The following is a 25565-nucleotide window of genomic DNA, read 5'->3' as shown; positions in this document are numbered from 1 at the left end:
TTCTAATGCTACATACAGTGGCTTGCAAAAGTATTCTACCCCCTTGAAGTTTCCCACATTTTGTCATATTACTGCCACAAACATGAATCAATTTTATTGGAATTCCATGTGAATACTATGTGGTGTACACGTCAGAAGTGGAACGAAAATCATACATGATTCCAAACATAAAAACCCCCCCAAAAAACTGCAAAGTGGGGTGTGCGTAATTATTCAGCCCCCTTTGGTCTGAGTGCAGTCAGTTGCCCATAGACATTGCTTGATGAGTGCTAATGACTAGTGTGCACCTGTGTGTGTAATCCTAATGTCGGTACAAATACAGCTGCTCTCTGATGGCCTCAGATGTTGTCTAAGGCCTGGTGCACACCAAAAACCGCTAGCAGATCCGCAAAATGCTAGCAGATTTTGAAACGCTTTTTCTTATTTTTCTGCAGCGTTTCAGCTAGCGTTTTGCGGTTTTGTGTAGCGGTTTTGGTGTAGTAGATTTCATGTATTGTTACAGTAAAGCTGTTACTGAACAGCTACTGTAACAAAAAACGCCTGGCAAACCGCTCTGAAGTGCCGTTTTTCAGAGCGGTTTGCGTTTTTCCTATACTTAACATTGAGGCAGAAACGCATCCGCAATCCAAAATCTGCTGCAGCCCGGGAGTATGCGTTTCTGCAAAACGCCACCCGCTCTGGTGTGCACCACCCCATTGAAATGCATTACCCTAGCAGATCCGCACCCGCAAGCAGATCGCAAACCGCAGCGGAAACGCTCCGGTGTGCACTAGGCCTATGAGACTATTGGGAGCAAAAACACCATGAAGTCCAAAAAACGCACCAGACAGGTCAGGGATAATGTTATTGAGAAATTTAAAGCAGGCCTAGGCTATAAAAAGATTTCCAAAGCCTTGAACATCCCACGGAGCACTGTTCGAGTGATCATTCAGAAAAGGAAGGAGTATGGCTCAACTGTAAACCTACCAAGGCAAGGCCGTCCACCTAAACTCACAGGCCGAACAAGGAGAGCGCTGATCAGAAATGCAGTCAAGAGGCCCATGGTGACACTGGACGAGCTGCAGAGATCTACAGCTCAGGTGGGGGGAATCTGTCTATAGAACAACTATTAGTCGTGCACTGCACAAAGTTGGCCTTTATGGAATAGTGGCAAGAAGAAAGCCATTGTTAACAGAAAAGCATAAGAAGTCCCGTTTGCAGTTTGCCACAAGCCATGTGGGGGACACAGCAAACGTGGAAGAAGGTGCTCTGGTCAGATGAGACCAAAATATAACTTTTTGGCCAAAATGCAAAACGCTATGTGTGGCAGGAAACTAACACTGCATATCACTCTGAACACACCATTCCCACTGTCAAATGTGGTGGTGGGAGCATCATGCTCGGGGGGTGCTGGGGATGTACAGCATCTTTGTGTACATCATCTTAAAGATTTTTATCTGATGAGGAGTTCAGCTCAATAGAATAGACTGTGTAGAGTATGGCTCTCATACTACATGGAATAGGGTAAAATTGGTCTGTAATCTTGCCTTTTCCAAAGACTTTTATCTCAAGTGTGTATGTAGCATAATGGTCTGAGATTTTGATTTTGGGGTTTTCATATGCTGTAAGCCACAGGGCTGTTGGGTTGAGGAGTTGGAGCAATTTTGGGGTACCTGGAGTCAAGAAAAAAATGCACCGACCCATAATATGTAATTTAAGGAGAAAATATTATAAAAATGTTCTATTTCTCAGATAATAGTAATCATAAATAACTTACCGTATATACTCGCAAGCACGCCGAATTTTTGACCCCCCAAAAGTGGGCCAAAAGTTGGGGGGTCGGCTTGCTTGCGAGTCATGGGTGGATAGGTGCTGTCCCTCCCCGCTCCCCCCGTGGCCGCCGCCGCTGCTATTACCTTAGGCGGCGCCGCTTCCTCTATCCCCGTCCTCCTCCGGTAACTCATTCACAGCAGCGCGCCCCCCGCTGCTGTGATGACGCAGGAAACCATAGAGAGCGGTTCCCATAGTAACGGCATCGCCGCTACAGGTTTCCTCGTCATCACAGCAGCGAGAGGCGCGCTGCTGTGAATGAGTTGCCGGAGGAGGACGGGGATAGAGGAAGCGGCGCCGCCTAAGGTAATAGCAGCGGCGGCCGCGGGGGAGCGGGGAGGGACAGCACCTACCCACCCACCTTCCCACCCATACTGGGGCACTATGCTAGCTATATGGGGCACTATGCTAGCTATATGGGGCACTATACAAGCTATACTGGGGCACTATACAAGCTATACTGGGGCACTATACTAGCTATAATGGGGCACTATACTAGCTATAATGGGGCACTATACTAGCTATACTGAGCACTATACTAGCTATACTGAGCACTATACTAGCTATACTGAGCACTATACTAGCTATACTGAGCACTATACTAGCTATACTGAGCACTATACTAGCTATACTGAGCACTATACTAGCTATAATGAGCACTATACTAGCTATAATGAGCACTATACTAGCTATACTGGGGCATTTTACTAGCTATACTGAGCACTACCTACCTATACTGGGCACTATACTAGCTATACTGGGACATACTGGGGGGATCACGCGGCCAGCGTTTCCTACCCCCGGCTTACATGAGGGTCAATCATTTTTTCCTGTTTTTTGGGGTAAAAGTGGGCAGGGGGGGGGGGGGGGGCGGCTTACATGCTTCGGCTTGCTTGCGAGTATATACGGTATACTGTATATACAGTAATAGAAGTGATTAATCACTGATGATGCCTAATTAGAATCTGATAAACCCTGTGCAGTTTTCTTGTTCACACCTTACAAATTCTGCTTCATGAAGTATAGTGTTAGGTGGAGTTCTCACTTAAAGTGACACTGAAGCTGAAAAAAAAGTATGATATGTTGATTTGTATGTGTAGTACAGATCATTAATAGCAAAGAAAAGAGTCTCATATTTTTATTTTCACTTATATAACTATTTTTTTTTTATAACGTTGCATCATTCTGTTATATTAGTACATGTAGTCCTCGACTTACGAACGCCCGACTTATGAACGACCCACCGATACGAACCGCATGGCTTCTCTATTTCTATGGGAACAAGTCAAATTTTTTTTTCCAAATTAGACTTGTAGTTTTTGAGAAAATCGATTTAAAAAAAAAAATCAAAGAAAAAATGTCTTTTAAACTTGTATAAACAGGTACAAAGGGCAGATGTGACACAGAGGAGGTACAGGGGACAGATGGCCCAATGTTCCGACTTAAGAACAGATTCAGGTTAAGAACGAACCTACAGTCACTATCTCGTTCGTTAACCAGGGACTACCTGTAGTTTACAAACCACACTCTGTATTTTTAACTACAGGGTGGGCCATTTATATGGATACACCTTGATAAAATGGGAATGGTTGGTGATATTAACTTCCTGTTTGTGGCACATTAGTATATGTGAGAGGGGAAACTTTTCAAGATTGGTGGTGACCATGTCGGCCATTTTGATGTCGGCCATTTTGAATCCAACTTTTGTTTTTTCAATAGGAAGAGGGTCATGTGACACATCAAACTTCTTGGGAATTTCACAAGAAAAATACTGGTGTGCTTTATTCTTTGATGAGTTATTTACAAGTTTCTGACCACTAATAAAATGTGTTCAATGTGCTGCCCATTGTGTTAGATTGTCAGTGTAACCCTCTTCTCCCACTTTTCACACACTGATAGCAACACCACAGGAGAAATATATAAAATGTATCAAAGCGCTATAGCTAACACGAAATTAAAAGTCTAGTCGGAGTGCGCTACCACAAGGTCAGGCAGGACCTAAAAAACTTGTACACAATCGTTTAAGCGCACATCCTAATTCATATAAAAGTCCACATAAAAATCACTTCGGAATCCTCATATGCAGTTTCTTGGTCTCTTGTGCCACCATCACCATGGACACCCAACAGTAAACAGACTCACCAGATGTATTGCCCACTGCTAGACTGGCCAACCATGCACAAATCCAGGAGCCTCAGTACTTCAGGATCCTGGTGCCGCTTTGATGCTGTCCTTTTAGACCACCATCATTCTCCACATTATCCATGCATAGCACCTCAAAGAAATAGCCTGCATAGCGTAACTCCGTATAACACTTAAAATTTTAATTATAAAATTGCACTCACATGCTCCAAAAGGTATTGCACACATAGAGTTTTAGGGGCTCTCCCCCGTTGCCTGGCAGGGCACTGCTTGTATTGGGTCCTTCAGCTCCCCCTCCACTCAGCTTGCGGACACCACCGCCTCCACCGGCTGTTCACTTCCTGGTATATCCAACCTCCCGCCCGATCGATTTCGTCACTCCCTCGTGACTCATCAGGTGCCCCGGCCGGTGGAGGCGGTGGTGTCTGCAAGCTGAGTGGAGGGGGAGCTGAAGGACCCAATACAAGCAGTGCCCTGCCAGGCAACGGGGGAGAGCCCGTAAAACTCTGTGTGCAATACCTTTTGGAGCATGTGAGTGCAATTTTATAATTAAAGTTTTAAGTGTTATACGGAGTTACGCTATGCAGGCTATTTCTTTGAGGTGCTATGCATGGATAATGTGGAGAATGATGGTGGTCTAAAAGGACAGCATCAAAGTGGCACCAGGATCCTGAAGTACTGAGGCTCCTGGATTTGTGCATGGTTGGCCACTCTAGCAGTGGCCAATACATGTGGTGAGTCTGTTTACTGTTGGGTGTCCATGGTGATGATGACACAAGAGACCAAGAAACTGCATATGAGGATTCCTAAGTGATTTTTATGTGGACTTTTATATGAATTAGGATGTGCTCTTAAACTATTGTGTACCACAGGAGAAATTCTAGCACAGGCTCTCAATATTCGTAGTTTTAGGTGCTGCACATCTCGTCTCTTCTCAGCATAGACAATTGCCTTCAGATGACCCTAAAGATAAAAGTTTGAGTGGGTCAGATCGGGAGACCTTGGGGGCCATTCAACTGGCCCACTATGACCAATCCACTTTCCAGGAAACTGTTCATTTAGGAATGCTCGGACCTGACACCCATAATGTGGTGGTGCACCATCTTGCTGGAAAAACTTGGGGAACGTGCCAGCTTCAGTGCATAAAGAGGGAAACACATCATCGTGTAGCAATTTTGCATATCCAGTGGTCTTGAGGTTTCCATTGATGAAGAATGACCCCACTATCTTTGTACTCCACATACCACACCATTGTTTTTTCAATAGGAAGAGGTTACGAGATGTGCAGCACCTGAAACTACGGATACTGGGAGCCTGTGCTAGCATTTGTCCTGCGGTGTTGCTATCAGTGTGTGAAGAGTGGGAGAAGAGGATTGCATTGACAATCCAACACAATGGGCAGCACATTGAGCACATTTTATAAGTGGTCAGAAACTTGTAAATAACTCATGAAAGAATAAAGTTACGTTAAAACCAAGCACACCATTGTTTTTCTTGTGAAATTCCCAATAAGTTTGATGTCACATGACCTTCCTATTAAAAAAAAAAAAAAAGTGGATTCAAAATGGCCGACTTCAAAATGGCCACCATGGTCACCACCCATCTTGAAAAGTTTCCCCCTCACATATACTAATGTGCCACAAACAGGAAGTTAATATCACCAACCATTCCCATTTTATTAAAGGGGAACTTCAGCCTAAACAAACATACTGTCATCAAGTTACATTAGTTATGTTAATTAGAATAGATAGGTAATCTCTTACCCACCCTGTTTTAAAAGAACAGGCAAATGTTTGTGATTCATGGGGGCTGCCATCTTTGTTATGGGGGCAGCCATCTTTTTGGTTGAAAGGAGGTGGCAGGGAGCATGAGACACAGTTCCAACAGTCCTGTGTCCTGATCACCCCTCCCAGCTGCATACGCTAGGCTTCAAATGTCAAATAAAAAATGTCAAAAAAAAAATTGCACCAAAACAGCAGAACGAGAACAACAAAATCAGAAATCCCATCATGCTTTGCACAGCATCAGGGGAAAAAAGCCTGGGCAGTTTTCTTCTGTGCAGCTAAAAATGAGGCTTGTATAAGAGAAGCAAAGTTCTGATGCTGTGAAACTGTTAAAGAAACACAAAGCCTTTTCAGTGCTGCTGAGTCGATTTTTAGTCCGGAGGTTCACTTTAAGGTGTATCCATATAAAGGGCCCACCCTGTATAAAACAGAGCAAAGCTAATGACCCTTTGAACTTCCCTGCAGTGAAAGCTTTTCTGAAGCTGTCTCTCACTGTTTCTTAGATGTACAGTGCTGCCCATAATTATTCATACCCCTGGCAAATTTTGACTTAGTTACTTTTATTCAACCAGCAAGACCTTTTTTTTATGAGAAATTACATAGGTGTCTCCCAAAAGATAAGACCATGTACAAAAGGCATTATTGTGGGGAACAAAATCTAATCTTTTATTTACATTTGAGCAAAAAAGTGTCCAAAATTATTCATTATATTTGTATTTTTTAATAATACTTTGCACTGTTGCCACTGGAACTTGAAAACATTTAGAAATGGCCTTGTAGCCCTTTCCTGACTTGTGAGCAGCCACAATGTGCAGCTACAGGTCCTCACTGAGCTCCTTTGTCTTCGCCATGACTGTCCACAAACCAACTGCAGAGAGCTGCTGTTTTTCACCTGTTAAGTTGATTAAAACAGCTGTTCCCAATTAAGAAGGGTAATTAGGATGCTATAGAACTGCTCTATTTGGAATGGTATAGAACTGGATTTTTCCACAGACTGTGACAGTTTGTGAAGGGTATGAATAATTTTGGACTGGATCCTTTTTGTTCAAATGTAAATAAAAGCTTAGGAATGTTTTTTTTTTCTCTCCTCAATAATGTCTCTTGTACATCATCATATTATCTTTTGGAAGACACCTGTGTCATTTCCCGTCAAAAAATTACTTGCTGGTTGAATAAAAGTAACTAAGTCCAAATTTGCCAGGGGTATGAATAATTATGGGCAGCACTGTATATGTGCTTCAGAAAACAGGACGGTCTTCGACCCAAGTTGGGTCAGAGAGCTCAGAAAAGTTTTTTTTTTTACATAGGTAACAACTGAAATTTAAAAGTGGCCATCCATCAGGCAACATGGTGGCCGATCGACCATTTGATTATTACAATCGAATAAAAATCTGTGCCAAGTGCATGCCCGACCGACAATGCGACCAATTTCGATCCTGTAATTGGTCGCATAGTCGATCGCACATGCTGCAAAATGTGTGGCCGACTTGCTTGTTTGAGTGCACGGCGGCAACGGCGTGCAATTTCGGGATGATCGAACGTGACACGAAACCCCCGGCGCTGTCCCCCCCTAATGTTAAGTGTCGTTCAAACCCCCCCCATCCCCCGGTGCCCCGTGCATGTTATACATTACATGTCTGCAGCCTCCGCTTGTCCTTCGCTGCTCTGGGCACATTCCGCTGTAAATACACGTGCACCCCACATGGTTTCCTAGTAAGGATGCACATATGACATCAGACGTTATACACACGGCCACGTTACTAAGCAACCACGTGGCACGCTTGTATGAAGAATAGAGTGCGCCGGAGCCATCGGGGACAAGCGGAGGTTGCGGACAGTTAATGTATAACATGCACGGGGCATCGGGGGACACTTAAAATTAGGGTGGAAAGCGTTGGGGTGGCGAGGCTGTCGGATGTGGCGTCACAAGGCTGGTTCCGGATCGATTTCAGCATGAAATTGATCGGCAATTGGCCTGCAGTGTATGGGCAGCTGACAGATCTCTCTCTTGTCAGATTTGATTAAGTGAGAGATTTGTCTCCTGGTAAGATCTACTCATCATCACTAGATGTATGGCTACCTTTAAGTCTTCCTGTACTGGAAACCGTACGAGACTTTGCTACTAATGTTCTATTTCTTAGCTGTACTACACATACAATTCATAATCTCATATATTTATTTTTGCATCAGGCTTGCTTTAAGCTTTGTTTTTTTAAAAGAGACCCCGAGGTAGGCTCATATAAATAAAAAAAACAAACAAAAAAACCTAGACTACCTGATCCGAGGGGTTAGGCGGATCAGGTAGCCACCATCCAGGGGGCAGAGAGCAGTATGTGGGGGGACGGGACATAGAGGCATGACATGAGGCAGAGAGCAACATGCCCCCTCCCCTCCACACCGCCTCGGGTTCTCTTTCTTTAAAGTGGATTCGAGGTGAACTTTTACACATTTCATAATTGTGTTCCTTTCCTATTGTTTATAGGGCATTCCTCAAGCCAAATACTTTTTTGTTTTTGTTTTAATACTCTAATTCCCTATAAACTAAAAAAAGCCACACCAACAGGTTTTCAGAGAGCCTTGGCAGTAGCAAGGGCTCATGGGAGCTCAGTCTGGGCAGGAGGAGGGGGAGGGGTTACTAGCCATTGATTTCAGAAGCAGAGGGGAGGAGGGAGGAGGAGAGGGGATTAGGCTGATGGCTCAAAATACAGATAAGCCTGCCTCTGTGTAATGTTTACAAACAACATGGCTGCTGTCATTGTATCACAGGAATAAATAATCATATTCTATTAAAGCTGTTTGCAGCTAGATTTGCTCTGTAAACCATCTAAACTTTTTATATAAGATATATAGACAAGTTACTTGTTATAGTTAATTTTTCATCTCGGATCCGCTTTAAATAAGCTTCACAGTGATTGGTAATGCTTTAGCGCTTTCACTGAATGTTATGTTTCAGTCAGTGCTTTATGCTGGGAATACATGTTTCATTTTTGCCTTCGTTTCGATTGTGCCTTTTGTCCTTTTCGTTCCCGAAATAATCGAACGTACGGTTAATATCACCACCCACGGTTTCGTTTTTTTTTTTCCGATTCTGATGGTTTCGTTTTTCCAATAATCGAAGGCTGCAAAGAAACGAAACGAAAATCCCTTTTTACAGGGACGGACTAACATAAACGAACATATAATCGATCTGAACAGCCATCAAGCCTACCAATGGCTCGATTAGATGGATAAAGAGAGATAATATCAAACATGTTCGATCACTAGTCGTTCGTTTTTGGGGTCTATTAATCGAAACTATAATGAGATTATGACTATTTTCACATACGTTTTCAACACTCGATTCGTTTACTGAACGAATCGAAGGCTAAAACGAAGGCAAAAACGAAACGTGTATTCCCAGCATTACCCTGTTACTAATATCTGATTTGCTTTTTACATGGATGTGACTTTTTAAGGTGGTTAAAGTGAACTTCCGGACTAAAAATCGACTCAGCAGCACTGAAAAGGCTTGGTGTTTCCTTAACAGTTTCACAGCATCAGAACTTTGTTTCTCTTATACAAGCCTCATTTTTAGCTGCACAGAAGAAAACTGCCCGGGCTTTTTTCCCTTGATGCTGTGCAAAGCATGATGGGATTTTTGATGATGATGTTCTCTTTCTGCTGTTTTGTTGCAAATTTTTTTTTTTTTTTTGGTTACATTTTGAATTTGACATTTGAAGCCTAGCGTGTGCAGCTGGGAGGGGTAATCAGGACACAGGACAGTTGGAACTGTGTCTCCTGCTCCTTGTCACCTCCTTTCAATCAAAAAGATGGCTGCCCCCATGAATCACAAACATTTGCCTGTTCTTTTAAAACAGGGTGGGTAAGAGATTATATTACCTTTCTATTCTAATTAACATAACCAATGTAACTTGATGACAGTATGTTTGTTTAGGCTGAAGTTCCCCTTTAAGGCATGATAATGTTTTCTCCTCGCATCCTCCGAGGTCCTGTATATGACAGTAATTGTATTGTTTTGCACTTCTATAGCTGGTATTCTTTCCCTTCTTGATGAAGAAGAACCTCAGCTCAAGGTAAGAACATTTTTTTTTGTTCACATTTATGCTTTAAATCTGTTTAACTAAGAATAGTATTAACAGTCACTTGTGTCTAACAAACTCTCTTGTTTCACTAATCCTGTTTATGAAATTTGATTTAAACCAGCTGGAAAATGAGAGCTCTCTTTAAGACAGCCCATAACAACTTAGCACAGCAATGCAAGTGGTGTTTACTATAGTATGCTCATTATGTTTTCTCCTCAACCTCACTTAACTGTGCTTTCGAACCAGCTGTTCTTAAGGAGAAGCACTTTTAAAATGAACTTGTCACCAACTGTTATAAGTAATCTCTGCACACCCCCTAATGGCCAATATGTACCATTAGCACCCAAACACAGTTCCCGAGCCCCCCAGAAATGTTTAAACTTTACTATCTGACGTAAGTAAGAGGTCTGGCAAATGCTCAGCAGACAGTCATATCAAGTGTAGGCATAATAATCTGTAAGTCTTTGTTAAAGCCGTACTGTCACCATAAAAATCAAAATTTCAACAGCAACTGGTCTGAGTGTATTAAGTGATAAAGATGCTAATCCTGCATTCAAAACTTTTTCTGCTGTTATGGTTTGGAGTTATCACATACTCTAGGAGCACTGGCCCTTTAGTAGTCAGTGCCAAACAGTTGAATGCTGGGGGTTCTTTTTATCTATAATATATTCCTCCACTTCCATTTATTTCATGCCTAGCTTCTTATCTGAAACACCTCTTCTCACTTGTGTTTACAAGCAAGGCTGAGGTGACTCAGCGATTGGAGGAGAAACAAAAAAAGACAGTGCAGATCCTAGTATACACCTCAGTGGGAGTGTCTGAAGACTCTGGGAGGAGGGCAGATAATGAATACACAATGAGCAAGAGAAGGGAGGTGGGGGAAACTAGAGTCAGGGAGGATATGATGTCAGCATTAGCTTGGCAAGATGGCCACTGCCTAGAATAGGATTTTCTGCTTTTCCTTTATTAAATTCACAGGAATCATTACGTGGATAGCACAATATATCTGTTATGTAAGTAGAAGTAGTATTTATCTACTTATAGATGTGTTTTTTTATTTCTAGGTTAGCATGGGTGTCGCTTGTCCTTTAAAGGAAAATGTTACATTTATAGTAACAGAGGGGCCAACGCAGAATAAAATAGGTTAAAACTAGATTAAAAGGAAGGTAGTAGTGGACTTACCTCCAGGAAGTTAAGCTGGCCATACACTGGCCCGATTTGCCGCCGTTTCGACCGCAGATTCGATCACTGGGATCGAATCTGCTGCCAATCGTTCGCGCTACACGCCGAATTTCGATCCATTTCGTCCGATCGCTCCGTGCGGAAAATTACCGTCGATCGCCCGCGGGTAGGGAGCGCGTCGCTAGCGGCGTTCGAGTGCCCGACGACCGACGCTATAGAGCGGCAATACATTACCTGCTCCGCCGGCGCATCTGCTCCCGGTCACCGCTGCTCCGTCTCCGCGCTGGTCTCCGGCATGCTTCAGTTCCTCCTGCCCGGGAAGGAAGTTTAAACAGTAGATGGCGCTCTACTGTTTAAACTTCCTGCAGGGCAGGAAGAAGTAAAGCATGCCGGACCTGGAGACCAGAGCGGAGACGGAGCAGCGGTGACCGGGGGCAGTCACGCCGGCGGAGCAGGTAATGTATGCGGCGGGGGAGGGGAGCGGCGGCAGCAGCACCACCACCACAACAGATTGTGAACGGTTTCCTGCTGAAATCGGTTCACAATCTGCAGTAAAGGTAGCCATACGATCCCTCTCTGATCAGATTCGATCAGAGAGGGATCTATCTGTTGGTCGAATCTGATGGCAAATCGATCAGTGTATGGCTACCTTTAGACTTGTTTAGTCTAATATCAAAAACGGCTTTCATTTTCATAAAAAAAAACTTTCAAAGTGTGACACCTTTTTAGGTAAACCTGCTTCCTCAGGCAAATTTGTTGGAGGATCTGTATCAAAAACCTGGCACTTCTTTGCCGCATTGCATTTTGGATTTTTTTCCAAAAATAAAAGCTGTTTTTGATATTAGACTAACAGAGTCCGACTTCCTGGAAGTAATCTGGTTTTAACCTATTTTATTCTGCGTTCAGCTCAATCTTTAACTATCCTTGCTGTGAGGGTTGTGTTCCCCTTTTTCTATACTACATTCATAGCTTGCTTGGCTTAACAAGGGCGAAAAGGGATAATTTGCATATTTAGTGGTAGTGCATTGTGGGTAACCACAAATGTTCATTTATAACTGAATTATTGCAAATTTCCTTCTGTTTTAAGAAGGCAATTACACCAAGCTTTGCTTTTTTAGTAAGAGGCCTTTTTGGTCCCTTTCATCCCCCTACACATTCCTTCACAACAAACTTTATTTGAATTTTCTTTGACCATCAATGATAAGAGCATGTTTACAGGAGTGCAACATAGTCAAACCTCAATAACAAAAGAAATACAATAATCACATTTCGTTACTGTAAAGACACAGTATAAGGTTTGCAAATAAAGCACAGTGTTCTCCCCAGAGCCTTTCAGCAGGGCGGAGCGCCCACCTGACCCTGCCCTCCCGCCCGGCTGCCGTTTCCCCTGGTCTGTAGCAGAGTTACTTCCTCCTCCTTGAATCATTACAGCAGCAGCGGCTGTGTCTGTGCAGCCAGCTCGCTGTTATTCAGGGTTGCTATCTCCGCCCTCTTCCCCAGCTCCCTTCGTAGTGTAGAGGGGCGGGGAAAGCTCCTGTGAAGTAGTTACACACAGGACAGATAAACTTGCACCGCGGGACGCCAGGCTCTATTCATTCCGGCAAGTGTCTTGTCACAACGGGGGAGGGGGGCTGTCTTGCAGCCGTTGCTGTGTGGCAAATGCCTTTTATGTGCAGACAGAATTAGTTTAGCGTCACACACTTGTACTACCCTCACTAATGAGTAATGTGGAGAGGAGAGCTGTAACCTTGCAGAAGATTTCTGCTGATTATAAAACGGGACATTACTGACCTTCTAGAAAAAAAAAAAAAAAAGCAAGTTAGCTGTAATCTTAGCTAAACTTGGAAAATACTTGAGAGAGAGAGAGAGAGAGAGAGAGAATATGGTGGGTGGGTGTGTGTTTGTTTTATCCTGGGTTGTCCCAACCTATCCAGTAGTACCTGACCTCGGCACGCCGAGGTTTACGCGCATACACCATTACTCCGCATGATAAAGGAAGGTTTGCGCGCGAGCGGCCCGCGTGTTTCAAAATTTTGTGAGTCAACCCCCCAGTGTGACCCTCCCCACCCGGCTACTTTTTCATGCCACCCGGCTGGAAAAATATTCTGGGGAGAACACTGAAGCATAATTACTTGTTTCATACTATGTCTCTCTTGTTAGGATAAGGGAAATATTTCAGTCAAAGCCCTTTCAACCACCGACCCTCCCAACCCTCCCCACCCTCCCCCCTCCCATGTCATCTCCGATTGTCCTATTAACTGGTAGGATTAATCTTGTGTTATCTCTAATCTCCCTAGTGTTCCCATTAATTGCTCTGTTAGGTACCATTTAGTATCTTTAAAAGGGGACACTAGCTCTTTAAGTTCATCCTTGGTAAAGGATTTCAGCATAAACTGTCTCCACGTTTTGAAGAATGATTTAGTTTTTTTATCTTTATGCGTTAAAGCATCTAGCCGATTCACCCTAAATAGATGAATGAGTTCCTCCTTGACATCCCATACTGTAGGAGCACTAGGATAAATCCATTTGTTGAGAATCACCTTTCAGGCCGCCATTAATATTAAATGTGCTAGTTTGGATATGGGGGCTTGGGGCGTCGAGGGATTCCCCGAGGAAGAAGGTTGAGATGAGTGATAGTGGAATAACATCAAGAGAGGATCAAGTTCCATTCTAGTTCTACAGATTGTTTCCGTATAATTCACTATCTTTGTCCAGAAGGTTGAGACTACTGGACATGTCCATAGGCAATGGAACAGATCCGCCTCTGGACAAGTACATTTGGGGCATACTGGGGAATAATGAGGGGGGGGGAATTTTATATTTTATGTTGAACGCGTATATGGCTCTATGGATAAGTTTTAATTGAGATTCTCTCCAATTTTCCCCTAATATCAATTTGTGGGCCACACGGTACCCCTCCAAAATTTTTCTTCCTATGTCCTCCCCCGGTATATCCCTCGACCACCTTGTCAAGTTATTGGTAGCTTTCGTGGTTATACGAATCTGTTGTAAATTTGATTGTATTACTGATAAGGATAGCCTAGGAGTTTGTGGGGAAAGGAACTTATTGAGGTCATTTAGGGAATAAATCAGCGGTGATTTGCCTCCCTCCTCTCGGACATATGACTGGAGCTGACCAAAGTATAAAAAGTGGTGTCTAGGAATGTTATATTTTGAGCGAATCTCTAGGAAGGACATCAGTCTATTTTTTCTCAGGTCGATGATATTCCCGAGTCTCTTTATCCCTTTTTCTTGCCAATTCAAGAAACCTCTATGTGCAATACTGGCCTGAAACCCAGGAAGGCCCCATATAGGCATATATTTAGACACACGGTAAGGTACCTGAAATAATTTTCAAATTTCTTTCCAAGCTATTGCTGTGTCCCTAACTGTTCTGCTTGATTTACCGTATTTGGCGCCGTATAAGACGCACTTTTTCTCCCCCAACAATGGGAAGAAAAAGTCCCTGCGTCTTATACGGCAAAGGCAGGGAATCCCCAACTTGCAAACGCCCGCCGATCCGAACCGCCGACCCGCCGCCATGTTGGGGATTCCCTGCCTGTGTGCCCGCAGCGTTAGACTACCCCGTGCCTCAGCTTTTGCCCTCTAATCACCTCTTGCCCCCCGTGTGTGACTCCCCCGGTCCCCTCTGCGTGTCTCCGATATGCCTATTGTATGTATTTCCCCCCTCAGTGTCTGCAGCATCAGCGGCTTACCAGATCCATGCCGCCGCGAGAACTGCAGACACCCGGCATCTCCATACGCTTCCTCTATTGTGCGCTTGTACTGATGACGTCATCAGTACAAGCGCACAATAGAGGAAGCGTATGGAGATGCCGGGTGTCTGCAGTTCTCGCGGCGGCATGGATCTGGTAAGCCGCTGATGCTGCAGACACTGAGGGGGGAAATACATACAATAGGCATATCGGAGACACGCAGGGGGGGCTGAGGGATTCGCACACGAGGGGGGGGGGGCAGGAGGTGATTAGAGGGCAAAAGCTGAGGCACGTAAGGAAAGGGCACAGAATGACATGAGGGAGACGGGACACAGGAGGACACATGGGGAGAAGGGGCACACATTAGGACACATGGGGCACACTGAAACACACATGGGGCACACTGAAAGACACATGGGGCACACTGAAAGACACATGGGGCACACTGAAAGACACATGGGGCACACTGAAAGACACATGGGGCACACTGAAAGACACATGGGGCACACTGAAAGACACATGGGGCACACTGAAAGACACATGGGGCACACTGAAAGACACATGGGGCACACTGAAAGACACATGGGGCACACTGAAAGACACATGGGGCACACTGAAAGACACATGGGGCACACTGAAAGACACATGGGGCACACTGAAAGACACATGGGGCACACAGAAGGACAGATGTAGGACAGATGGGGCACACAGTAGGACAGATGGGGCACACAGTAGGACAGATGGGGCACACAGTAGGACACATGGGGCACACAGTAGGACAGATGGGGCACACAGGAGTACCATTTGGGGGATAACATGTACAAGACGCTCCTGGACCATGGACGCACCAGGTTTAGAATATATATTTTTTTTTCACTGGTTTTAGCACTCTAAACCTGGGTGCGTCTTATATTCCGGAGCGTCTTATACGGCGCGAAATACGGTAAGTTTAGGAGGGAAATTTCTTAGTGGGGTATGTAATAGCCCTGCCAAATCCCATGGCTCTGCAAAGGACGATTCAAGAGTATAATTTGAATAAAAACTAGTGCCATTTATCCAATCTCTTATATTTCGGGTTAGACAAGCTAGATTATATCGACGAATATTAGGGATAGCTAGTCCACCCCACTCTTTTGGAAGGTGGAGCTTGGTAAGTGCAATTCTAACCTTCCTACGTTTCCATAGAAAGTTTGAAAAGGCTCTATTTAGAATTTGTACATCTGTATGTTTTAATAACAGCGGTAGTGTTTGTAGAGGATAGAGTAATCTTCCAAAACTAACTGATTTTATTAGGACCGCTCTGCCCATAAGATTTACAGGTAATGTCTCCCAACTTAGCAACTGCCTTTTGATATCCGAGATGAGGGGTTGATAATTTAACGCATAAAGTTGACTGGTGTCTTTATGGAACTTTATTCCCAAGTAGGTGACTTGTGTACAAACCTTTACTGGTATTTGAGTTTTGTCAATTAAAGGTGCTGAAGGGGAAAGAAACATTAACTCGCTCTTTGCAACGTTTATTTTAAAACCACTATGGATCCCGATCTCTTGTATCACTTTAAGTACCCGAGGTAACTGGGTGTTGGGGTCATTCGTAAATAAAAGTACGTCGTCTGCAAACAAAGCTTGTGTCACCTTAGCCCCCCCAATATCTATTCCTTCATTTTCTACTGCTAATAACCTAGCCATTGGTTCTAATGCCAAATTGAATAATAAAGGTGATAACGGACATCCTTGACGGGTCCCCTTTTCCAAGGATATAGTATTAGATAGAAAACCTGGGGTATAGATCCTTGCTCCCGGGGCAGTATGCATTGCCTTAATCAATTTGCGTATTGACCCATCAAAGCCCATTTTGTCCAATACTAGATCTAGCCATCCCCAATCTACATTATCGAATGCCTTTTCGGCGTCTATTAAAAGAATTGCACTATTTTTGCATGATTTAGGGTAGGCCTTTACATGGTCTTGTACCAGCAAAAGTTTGCGTATGTTGGCTGCTGCCGATCGGTTGCGTATGAAACCTACTTGATTTGGATCAATCAACCTAGGTAATATGTTTGCAAGCCGATCTGCTATAATTTTAGAGAGTAGCTTTAAATCTTGGTTGATCAAGGAAATTGGTCGATAGGAGCTAGGTAGCATAGGATCCTTTCCTGGTTTAAGAAGGAGTTTTATATAGGCCACGTTTGCAAAATTTGGGTACTTTCCTTCTTTTAGAATTTTATCAAATAGGGATTTTAAGTAGGGAATCAATTCCAGACGCAAAAGCTTATAAAATTCGGGGGTAAACCCATCTGGGCCTGGGGATTTCCTGTTTTTTAATTGCTTTATGGCATCACTGATCTCCCCCTCCGTAATTGGAGCATTCAGCTCGGACAGCTCGTCTTCAGAGAGTATGGGAAGTGATATTTTATCCAATAGAGCTAGTCTTTGTTCTAATGATCCTCCACCAGCTGAATTTGTATATAGGGAGTTATAGAAATCGCAAAAGCAAGAATTGATTTCCTTGGGATTATTTATGATATGGCCTGAGGGGGAGCGCAGCGATGCAATCACAGTTGATTGGTAAGGGGGCTTGGCCAATTTTGACAATAAGGTGCTCATTTTGTTACTAAATTTATAATAGTATAGATCTTTGTACGATTTTACGTACATTTCCCTGCTTTTAAAATTTGCGTCTGAAATAGATTTAGCCTTTAGCCACCTCATCCTGGACTCTGGAGTTGGACTCTCTAGGTATATTTTATGTGCCATACGTAACTCGTTCAGGGATTTGGTATATGCTTCATGAGATTGCTTGCGTTTTCCCGCAATGTAACTAATAATTTTCCCCCTAATGGTAGGCTTGGCCGCCTCCCAAAATAGGAAGGCATCTTTGACATGTTCTTTATTTTCCTCTTTATACTCCCACCACCAATTAAGTAGAAGCTGGGCGAATCCCTCATCCTCATAAAGGTAAGAGGGGAACTTCCAAATAATGTCTGTCCCTCTAGGAATTATTGGGGAATATTCAACTTGGATCGGTGCGTGGTCTGATATGACCAGGTCAGAGATGGTGGACTTGATGACTTGTGACATGGCCTGTGGGGAAACAAGGAAGTAATCTAATCTTGACCAGGCATTATGTGGTGCTGAATGGAAAGAGAATTCCTCTCCATCAGGATGAAGCAGCCTCCAGCTATTATTTAGAGTGGATGATTGTAAAAAGTCTTGAAATAGTGCTGACTTGGATAGCGTTAAAGGACTAGGATGGAGTTTTGAAGACCTGTCCTCACGAACATTAGCGAGGGCATTAAAGTCTCCTCCTTGTATTATCTTAACTGGGCCTGGGGACAATGTGGCTGACAATAAAGAGGTGAAAAAGGGTTTGTCTTCCTCAGTAGGTGCATAGACATTGAATAATGTAATAGCTTCTCCTGCTAACGTTAACTGGAGTTTTACCCAGCGGCCTTCTTCATCTGAGGTTACATCTGAAACTTCTCCTTGCAAATTTTTGTGCAATAAGATAAGAACCCCAGCTTTACGGCCTTTGGCAGACGACCCGTATACCTGACCTACCCATGATTTCTTCATGAATTTAAACTGATCAGAGGATAAGTGACATTCCTGAAGGAAGGCTATGTCTGACTTCAACTTCTTCAAGTGACGTAAAACTATAGATCGTTTACCTGGGGAACGAAGCCCCTTTACATTCCAAGAGGTTATACACAGAGACATTTCAGCCAAAAGTTATGCCTTATGATGCTATAACCTAGTTTTAGAGATAGCTTGAAACGGAGAGAACCAGAGATGACCAATACCCCACAAACAACCCCAAATTTCTCTTCCTTTCTCTTTTTTGACCTTAGACCCTTAAGGGGTCTATTGCCTTGCATTTTGAAAGAGAGTAAACAGCTATAGAGAAAGAGTATCATAAAAAAAAGAAAAACATAACAAGTTAAACATTTGTTCATGACTTCACTTTTTCCCCGGATGACGACCACCCCTCACAGCTCCAAGTCCGAGAACCTCCCCCTCTTAAGGCTTTTAATTAGTATTAACAATAGTAGAAACACCTAGGACAGAAAGGGTTTAAAATGCATAGGCCTACTACCTAGAAAAACTCAAAACCTTTTGTCTAGACTAGTTATAGTGCTTGCATTTCTGTTCATTGTACAACATCACCCCCTACTGCCCAAATTGTGTAAAAACCACCAAGCTCAATAAATACTAGCCAACGCTTGTATCAGAGTTATTGTTCAAAAAGGACATTGCTTCGGTTGGCGTTGTAAATATATGAGTAGTATTAGTGTCATCGGTGATCCGCAGAATAGCTGGATATTGTAAGGCAAATTTCCAGTTCTTTTCTATACATTTTGCACATGCAGAACTGAACAACTGGCGTTTTTTAGAGACCTCCACCGAAAAGTCATTAAAGAGACGTATTTTGGCCCCTTGATAGTCGATCGGATGTCCAAGATCCCGGAAGGCCCGCAAAAGATCAGTTTTTTCCGCATAGTCCAGGTATCTAGCAAGGACTAGTCGAGGGGGTCGGGTATCAGTATCTGCTCGTGGAGGACCAACTCTATAAGCACGCTCGACTTTCAGGGGCCTTTTAAAGCCCAGCATTTTTGGTAATGTGGTCATGCAAAGTTCACGTAGGGCAGTGGTTGCTATGCTCTCTGGCAGACCCACTACTCTTAAATTGTTCCGCCGTGAGCGATTTTCAAGATCTTGCAGCTTATCACGGAATTGCTTGTTTTCCTCGAGTAGTTTTGTGTATTTCTTGCCCTCTTTAACCCCCTCGTCCTCTATGGCCTGGATTCTGTGTTCAGCCTGGTCCAGCCTTTTATTATGATCCTGCAACTTATGTATGTCCTGTATTGATTTATCCAAAGTGGCCTGCAATGTCATCTGTAGCTCAGGAGCAAGCTGCCTTGCCACCTCTGTTGCCAGCATCTTATAGTCTAATGGCAACCCAGCGAACCCAGTGAGCCCACCTCCCTCACCTGTCTGTTGCGAAAGGGATGTTTCTTCTGCCTCCCAGTCCGCGGCCCGCTGCGGGGAAGCTTCCCACTCCGGAGACTGGCTCTGTGTCTCATGTGCTGGGGATGTCCCGGCGGCCATCTTGCCGGCCTCCTCCTCCATGTGCTGGGTCTTCCGAGGTGACGACCGCAGCAGGTAACGGTCCATCGGCGGGGCTATTTGCGGCGGGGATGTCGGGGCTTTGTCCTGCAGCTCTGGTGGGCAGATCAGGGGCGCTTTGTGGGGCGTGCAGCCTTTGGAGAGTGTCACGGCATGCGGAGCTTCTTGCTCACACTCCCATCACCCGGGCGCCGGAACCGGAAGTCCCCCCCCCCTACACATTCCTATTAGTTTGGGTCACCCTGAGCTGCTTGGTTACTCTGTTGTACTCGTCCAAGCCCTATTTCATACAGCCTTATTAATCCCTGCTATGTACTGATGAGGACCAAAAGTCCGAAACAGGCTGTCTACATGTGGGTTTGATATGGCTGTGTAAAACTTAAAGCTATAGGCTTGCTATATACCAGCGGTTCTGGATGCTTGCTTGGCTTAACAAGGGTGAAAAGGGATAATTTGCATATTTAGTGGTAGTGCATTGTGGGTAACCACAAATGTTCATTTATAACTGAATTATTGCAAATTTCCTTCTGTTTTAAGAAGACAATTACACCAAGCTTTGCTTTTTTAGTAAGAGAGCTTTTTGGTCCCTTTTATCCCCCTACACATTCCTAGTAGTTTGGGTCACCCTGAGCTGCTTGGTTACTCTCTTCTATGCTACAGAGAGTGACTTCTTAAACCGGAGTGGGGTTAGGTCTAATCTCCCCACTTGCCTTCACAGTGGTTACCTTGAAGGTAACCCTGTTTTGTGAGTATTCTTCTTCTCAATTTTACAAACTAACCATCCTTTACAGTACGTAACGGTACTTCACCATATTGGTCTCTCGGTGTCCCTTGTCCCAATTTTTTGTCTTGATAGCATACCATATATACTCACAAATGAGCATGTTGTGCCTCCATACCGCTCCTTAGTAATAGGTGTCAGTAGTCTCTTGGCTAGTGATGCGACTGGACAAAAGCCAATGACAGTAATTAAGAGTGTGCATGTAGTTTACCTTACACTTAATACGTTACTCTAGATATGGTAGGCCACTCGTCTGTCTGCAGACCTTGCACAACAGTGTCTGCTAAAAAAGAGCCTACAGGCCATGTTTAGTTGACAGTCTTCAGCCAATGGTGCTGCACTGTAATTTACTTATTCACTCTTGGGTGACTTTGCCACAAAACACTATCCCAGAATTTGACAGAGAGAATCAGTCCTGGCAGGTCATTTTTGTCAGTCAAAACTACTGTTTGTTCTTGTGATTAAGTGTCATTTATTTGCATTCCTTAATTGCTTTAAAGGAGTGCAGACATGCCTATGTCTATAGCTGTATTTAAAAAAACAATAATCAGTATGTCACTGCTTAGATCTTGATTTTTAATTGCTTCATCTGTCCATCTTTTCTTTTATTGCAGGAATTTGCACTACACAAGTTGAATGCCGTTGTTAATGATTTTTGGGCAGAGATATCAGAGTCTGTGGATAAAATGTAAGTTTGTCATATTATTTTTTTGAGTAAAGTGCAGTTGTAGCAAACTTATGAATGGTACATACCAAAGATGTGATTCATTTGAAAAGGGCACCTGGAATAAGGACGCATGATATAGCAGAGATTTCGGCTGTAAAATGATGCTCAATATTGCCATTTTTTTTTAACCTTCCCTGGTGGTGCCTAACCCTTAGACCCCTCCCCTCCCCCTCAGGGTGCATAAACCGAAGACCACCCTTGCAGGTGGCTAACCCTAAGATCTCCCTGTTGTGATGCCTAATCCTAGCCCCCCCCCCTCGTGGTCCCTAAAGGCCCATACACACGCCTGATCAAAGGCAACGACTGGTCCGTCTTCTCCTCCCACTGGGTGGGCGTTCCAGCGACAGTCCGGCGTGTGTACAGTCTGTCTACAGACTGACGAGGCTGTTTCTGAGCGATCCGCCCGGCGGATCATTCAGAAACAGCCTTAGCAGTCCACCGACAGACTGTACACACGCCGGACTGTCTGCTGAAACCCCGCCCAGCGGGAGGTGACGACGGACCCGTCGTTGCCTTTGATCAGGCGTGTGTGCGAAGCTTAACCTTAATCCCTCATGGTGGTGCCCAATGTTTGCCGCATTTCATATCAAACATATGTTATTTTGAACCAGATTTAATATAACCAGATTAACTGATAAGGCCTAATTTAGTGACCTGCTGATATAACCAATCTTGTAGCCGTATTTATATAGCCTGAAAAAAATCTTTGCTGTATCCAGCGCCCTTTTATAGCAGAAAACAAATCTTGGCTATGAAAGGGCACCTTTTCATAACTGAAAATAAAAAATCTCAGCTATAAAAGTCACCCTTTTTATAGCTGGAAAAAAAATCTCGGCTATAAAAGGGTGCCATTTTACAGCCCCCCAAAAACTTGGGAGCCCTTTTTTACCACCTTATAGCTGAGATTTGCAGCAAATAGCATTGAAGTCTATGGAGGCGACCTTTTTACACAGATGGCTCAGGCACCCTTTTCAACTGATACCGCGATAGTTCCCTTGATATAAAACACTGTACATAGATAACAGAATACAGGAGTAGTAAACACACCACACAACCTTAAAATAATTCCACACACCGAGGACATAAAAAATGCATTCAGAACATACATGGGACGCATAGGCGCTAAGCAGTCTGGGTTACACATACTTACAGTCTGAGCCTGTCTTTAACCATTTCCCAATCAGCCAGACTGGGGGTGCCAAACCAGAGGCCCCAAACCCTCTCAAATATGGCTGGATGTTTCTGTGATGATAGATTCATTTTTTCCAGCTTAAAGGGAACCTTAACTGAGAGAGATATGGATGTTTCCTTTTAAACAATACCAGTTGCCTGGCAGTCTTGCTGATCTCTGTGGCTGCAATAGTGGCTGAATCACACCCTGAAACAAGCATGCATCTAATCCAGTCTGACTTCAGTCAGAGCACCTGATCTGCATGCTTGTTCAGGGGCTGTGGCTAAAAGTATTAGAGACACAGGATCAGCAGGCGATTTCAGGCAACTGGTATTATTTGAAAAGGAAAAACCCATATCCTTCTCAGTTTAGGTTCCCTTTAAGCATTACTATTAACTGCAGACATCCACAAATCAATGGATGGAGGAAACTCGTTCTGCAGGAGGAGCAGCCTAGCCTGAAATAAGGTCCTCACTATTGCCTGGAAAGGGAAATCGTCAATTGTAATGATCTCTAAAAAGGACAATAAACAAGAGTTCTCTTATGGTTGAAACCTTAAAGGGAAGGTCCAAACAAAATAAAAAAAATGAGTTTCACTTACCTGGGGCTTCTACCAGCCCCATGCAGCCATCCTGTGCCCTCGTAGTCACTCACTGCTGCTCTAGTCCCCCGCTGGCAGCATGCCGACCTTGGAGGTCGGCGGGCCGCATTGCGTACATTTTTACGCATTCCCACTAGTGCAGGAACATTAACACTTACATTTTTACGCGTTACTGGTTCAATGCGTAAACATTTACGCATTGAACCAGTAACGCGTAAAAATGTATGTGTTAATATTCCTGCACTAGCGGGAATGCGTAAAAATGTACGCAATGCGGCCTGCCGACCTCCGAGGTCGGCATGCTGCCAGCGGGGGACTGGAGCAGCAGTGAGTGACTACGAGGGCACAGGATGGCTGCATGGGGCTGGTAGAAGCCCCAGGTAAGTGAAAGTCATTTTTTTATTTTGCTTGAACCTTCCCTTTAAAGACACAATTGTGTCCAAAGATCTCAGACCAGTACCTGAAAAGCTTGGTGCACTTCCATAGCATATGGCCTAGGTCCCCTGTGTGCAGTTTGCATCTGTGACATAAGGAGTCCGCTGCATAAAACCCATCTGGCTAAGTCTCTTGGGAGTTAAAGGGGATTTATGTATTTGTCAAACATTTCTATTTGTCTTCAAAGAGAAAAAACTATTTCTAAGATCATCTTGACAAAAAATTTTCAACTCTAATGAAACGGGGCAGGACACAGCTCCTCTCTCCATTTGTTTTTATTATTGTCTCATGTCTCAGGAAGCAAGTTCCTCTTCACACTTACACAAGGAAGTGACAGACCTATTTTACTAGTATCTCCCATATATTCTTGCAAGTTATTTTCATATTCCGATGGATTATCTGCTAAAACAGGATATCTCAGATCTTTCCTAGTAGGGTCTAAAATACTTGGTTAGTATGTGGGTCTCAGCAATAGACGATGTCAAACCCAAAACTCAGCTTATTGACACTACTTATCTTGTGGGGTGTTTCAGTATGCAGTAGCTAGTGGTATAGGGAAGGACAACTGTCAACAGGGTCTTGGATGCTGGAACTTGCGGAGCAAGCTATATTTGGATAGTGTTATGACGTTGGTGGGCTGGCTAGTTTTTCTTTAATCTGGCTTTTTGGTTTTAGTTTAGCACAATTTGCTGACTGGCTTGTCTTACTATGCTCATGATTGCTCATAAGTAATATTGCTTCCAGTTAGCATGCAGATCTTTCTCAAGATTACTCTCTATTCTGTAATCGTGAAAAATTTTATGTTCAGAAAATGCCCATCACAATGAACTCCAGTGGCCATTTTGTGAGAGATCTGTGTTATTGGAAATACTACTCTCTTATATTAGCTATATATGGAATAGTAGACAAAAGGGTTTCTGCTGCAACTCTTTGGTAACAACTGAGTATTCTCCAGGAAGTTCTGAAGTTGAGAACTTTGAAAAGAAAAGCACATTTTTTCCCCAAAAATGCTTTCTATGAATATTAATATGGTTGGGCTATCTTAATTAACAATTTTTGGTCATGTAGTACTTATGTATATAGACGTTATCAGTGATAATTTGGTCATGGCATCTTTGTACAGTATATGTTTACAGTACGTACCTGCTAACTTGTGATTATTTTCCAGTGAGGTGCTGTATGAAGATGAGAGCTTTAGAAGCCGACAATTTGCTGCCCTTGTTGCTTCCAAGGTGTTTTATCACCTAGGTGCATTTGAAGAGTCTCTTAACTATGCCCTTGGTGCTGGAGATCTATTCAACGTGAATGACAATTCAGAGTATGTGGAGACTATTATAGGTAAGTTGTTGTTAATTAGTAATCGACCAAACATAGTTTGTGGAAGATCAATGCTTACAGGAAATGCTAATTGCCTGTAAGCTTACACACTGCCATTGTATAGTAGTGAAATGTTGAAAGAGTAGAGGACTTTAGTCTAAATTTAACATCTATCTTTCTGCATTAGAGCCCTGGAAAAAGTGAATTCCACCTTTTGCCTGTCTAGTGTTGTTGATTCTGATATCTGCCAGTAACAGTCTACGCTCCCCTATGCTCAAGCTCTGTTACTCAGCAATGAATGCCATTTTCCTACATCTGTTGTTAAATCCAGATCGGAGCTTCTGACATCATGGCCACAGAGAATTGAGGCACTTTGAGGATGTTGTAAGCTTCAGATTCACTTTTTGTTGAGCATTTGGGTGGAGAAGGGCGTACGAGAGGAATCGTCGCCAGGATACTTGGACTCAGGATACAGCCGGTATGGCATATCCTGCTGCTGCACAAGTTCCCGGTGACGTTAAATGCTATTCCACCTCTAGGTCTACGTGGATGGTGGGGAATGATTAAATTCGTCTTCCAGCTATTGTTGGAAGGCGAATTACAGTATTTTGAAGGCAACTTCAGCTCTGTCTTTTGACGGCGCCGAAGTTACTCACTGTGCACTGCTATAGCCGTAATTCCTATTACGGTC

General features: G+C 43.6%; 1 protein-coding gene across 1 annotated transcript in view; it reads left to right on the top strand.

Moving 5' to 3' along the window:
* The window catches only part of PSMD1 (proteasome 26S subunit, non-ATPase 1), a 161022-nt gene that overhangs the window by 3973 nt on the left and 131484 nt on the right, over nucleotides 1-25565 (top strand). Inside the window, exons 2-4 of the mRNA XM_068281284.1 lie at nucleotides 9765-9808; nucleotides 21238-21311; nucleotides 24726-24895. Coding sequence (XP_068137385.1) covers nucleotides 9765-9808; nucleotides 21238-21311; nucleotides 24726-24895 — 288 coding nt within the window. The remainder of the gene's footprint in view (nucleotides 1-9764; nucleotides 9809-21237; nucleotides 21312-24725; nucleotides 24896-25565) is intronic.

This window comes from Hyperolius riggenbachi, chromosome 4 (assembly GCF_040937935.1).
Source record: "Hyperolius riggenbachi isolate aHypRig1 chromosome 4, aHypRig1.pri, whole genome shotgun sequence".
In the NCBI taxonomy this organism is placed as follows: Eukaryota; Metazoa; Chordata; class Amphibia; order Anura; family Hyperoliidae; genus Hyperolius; species Hyperolius riggenbachi.
This window is presented reverse-complemented; position numbering and strand designations above follow the sequence as displayed.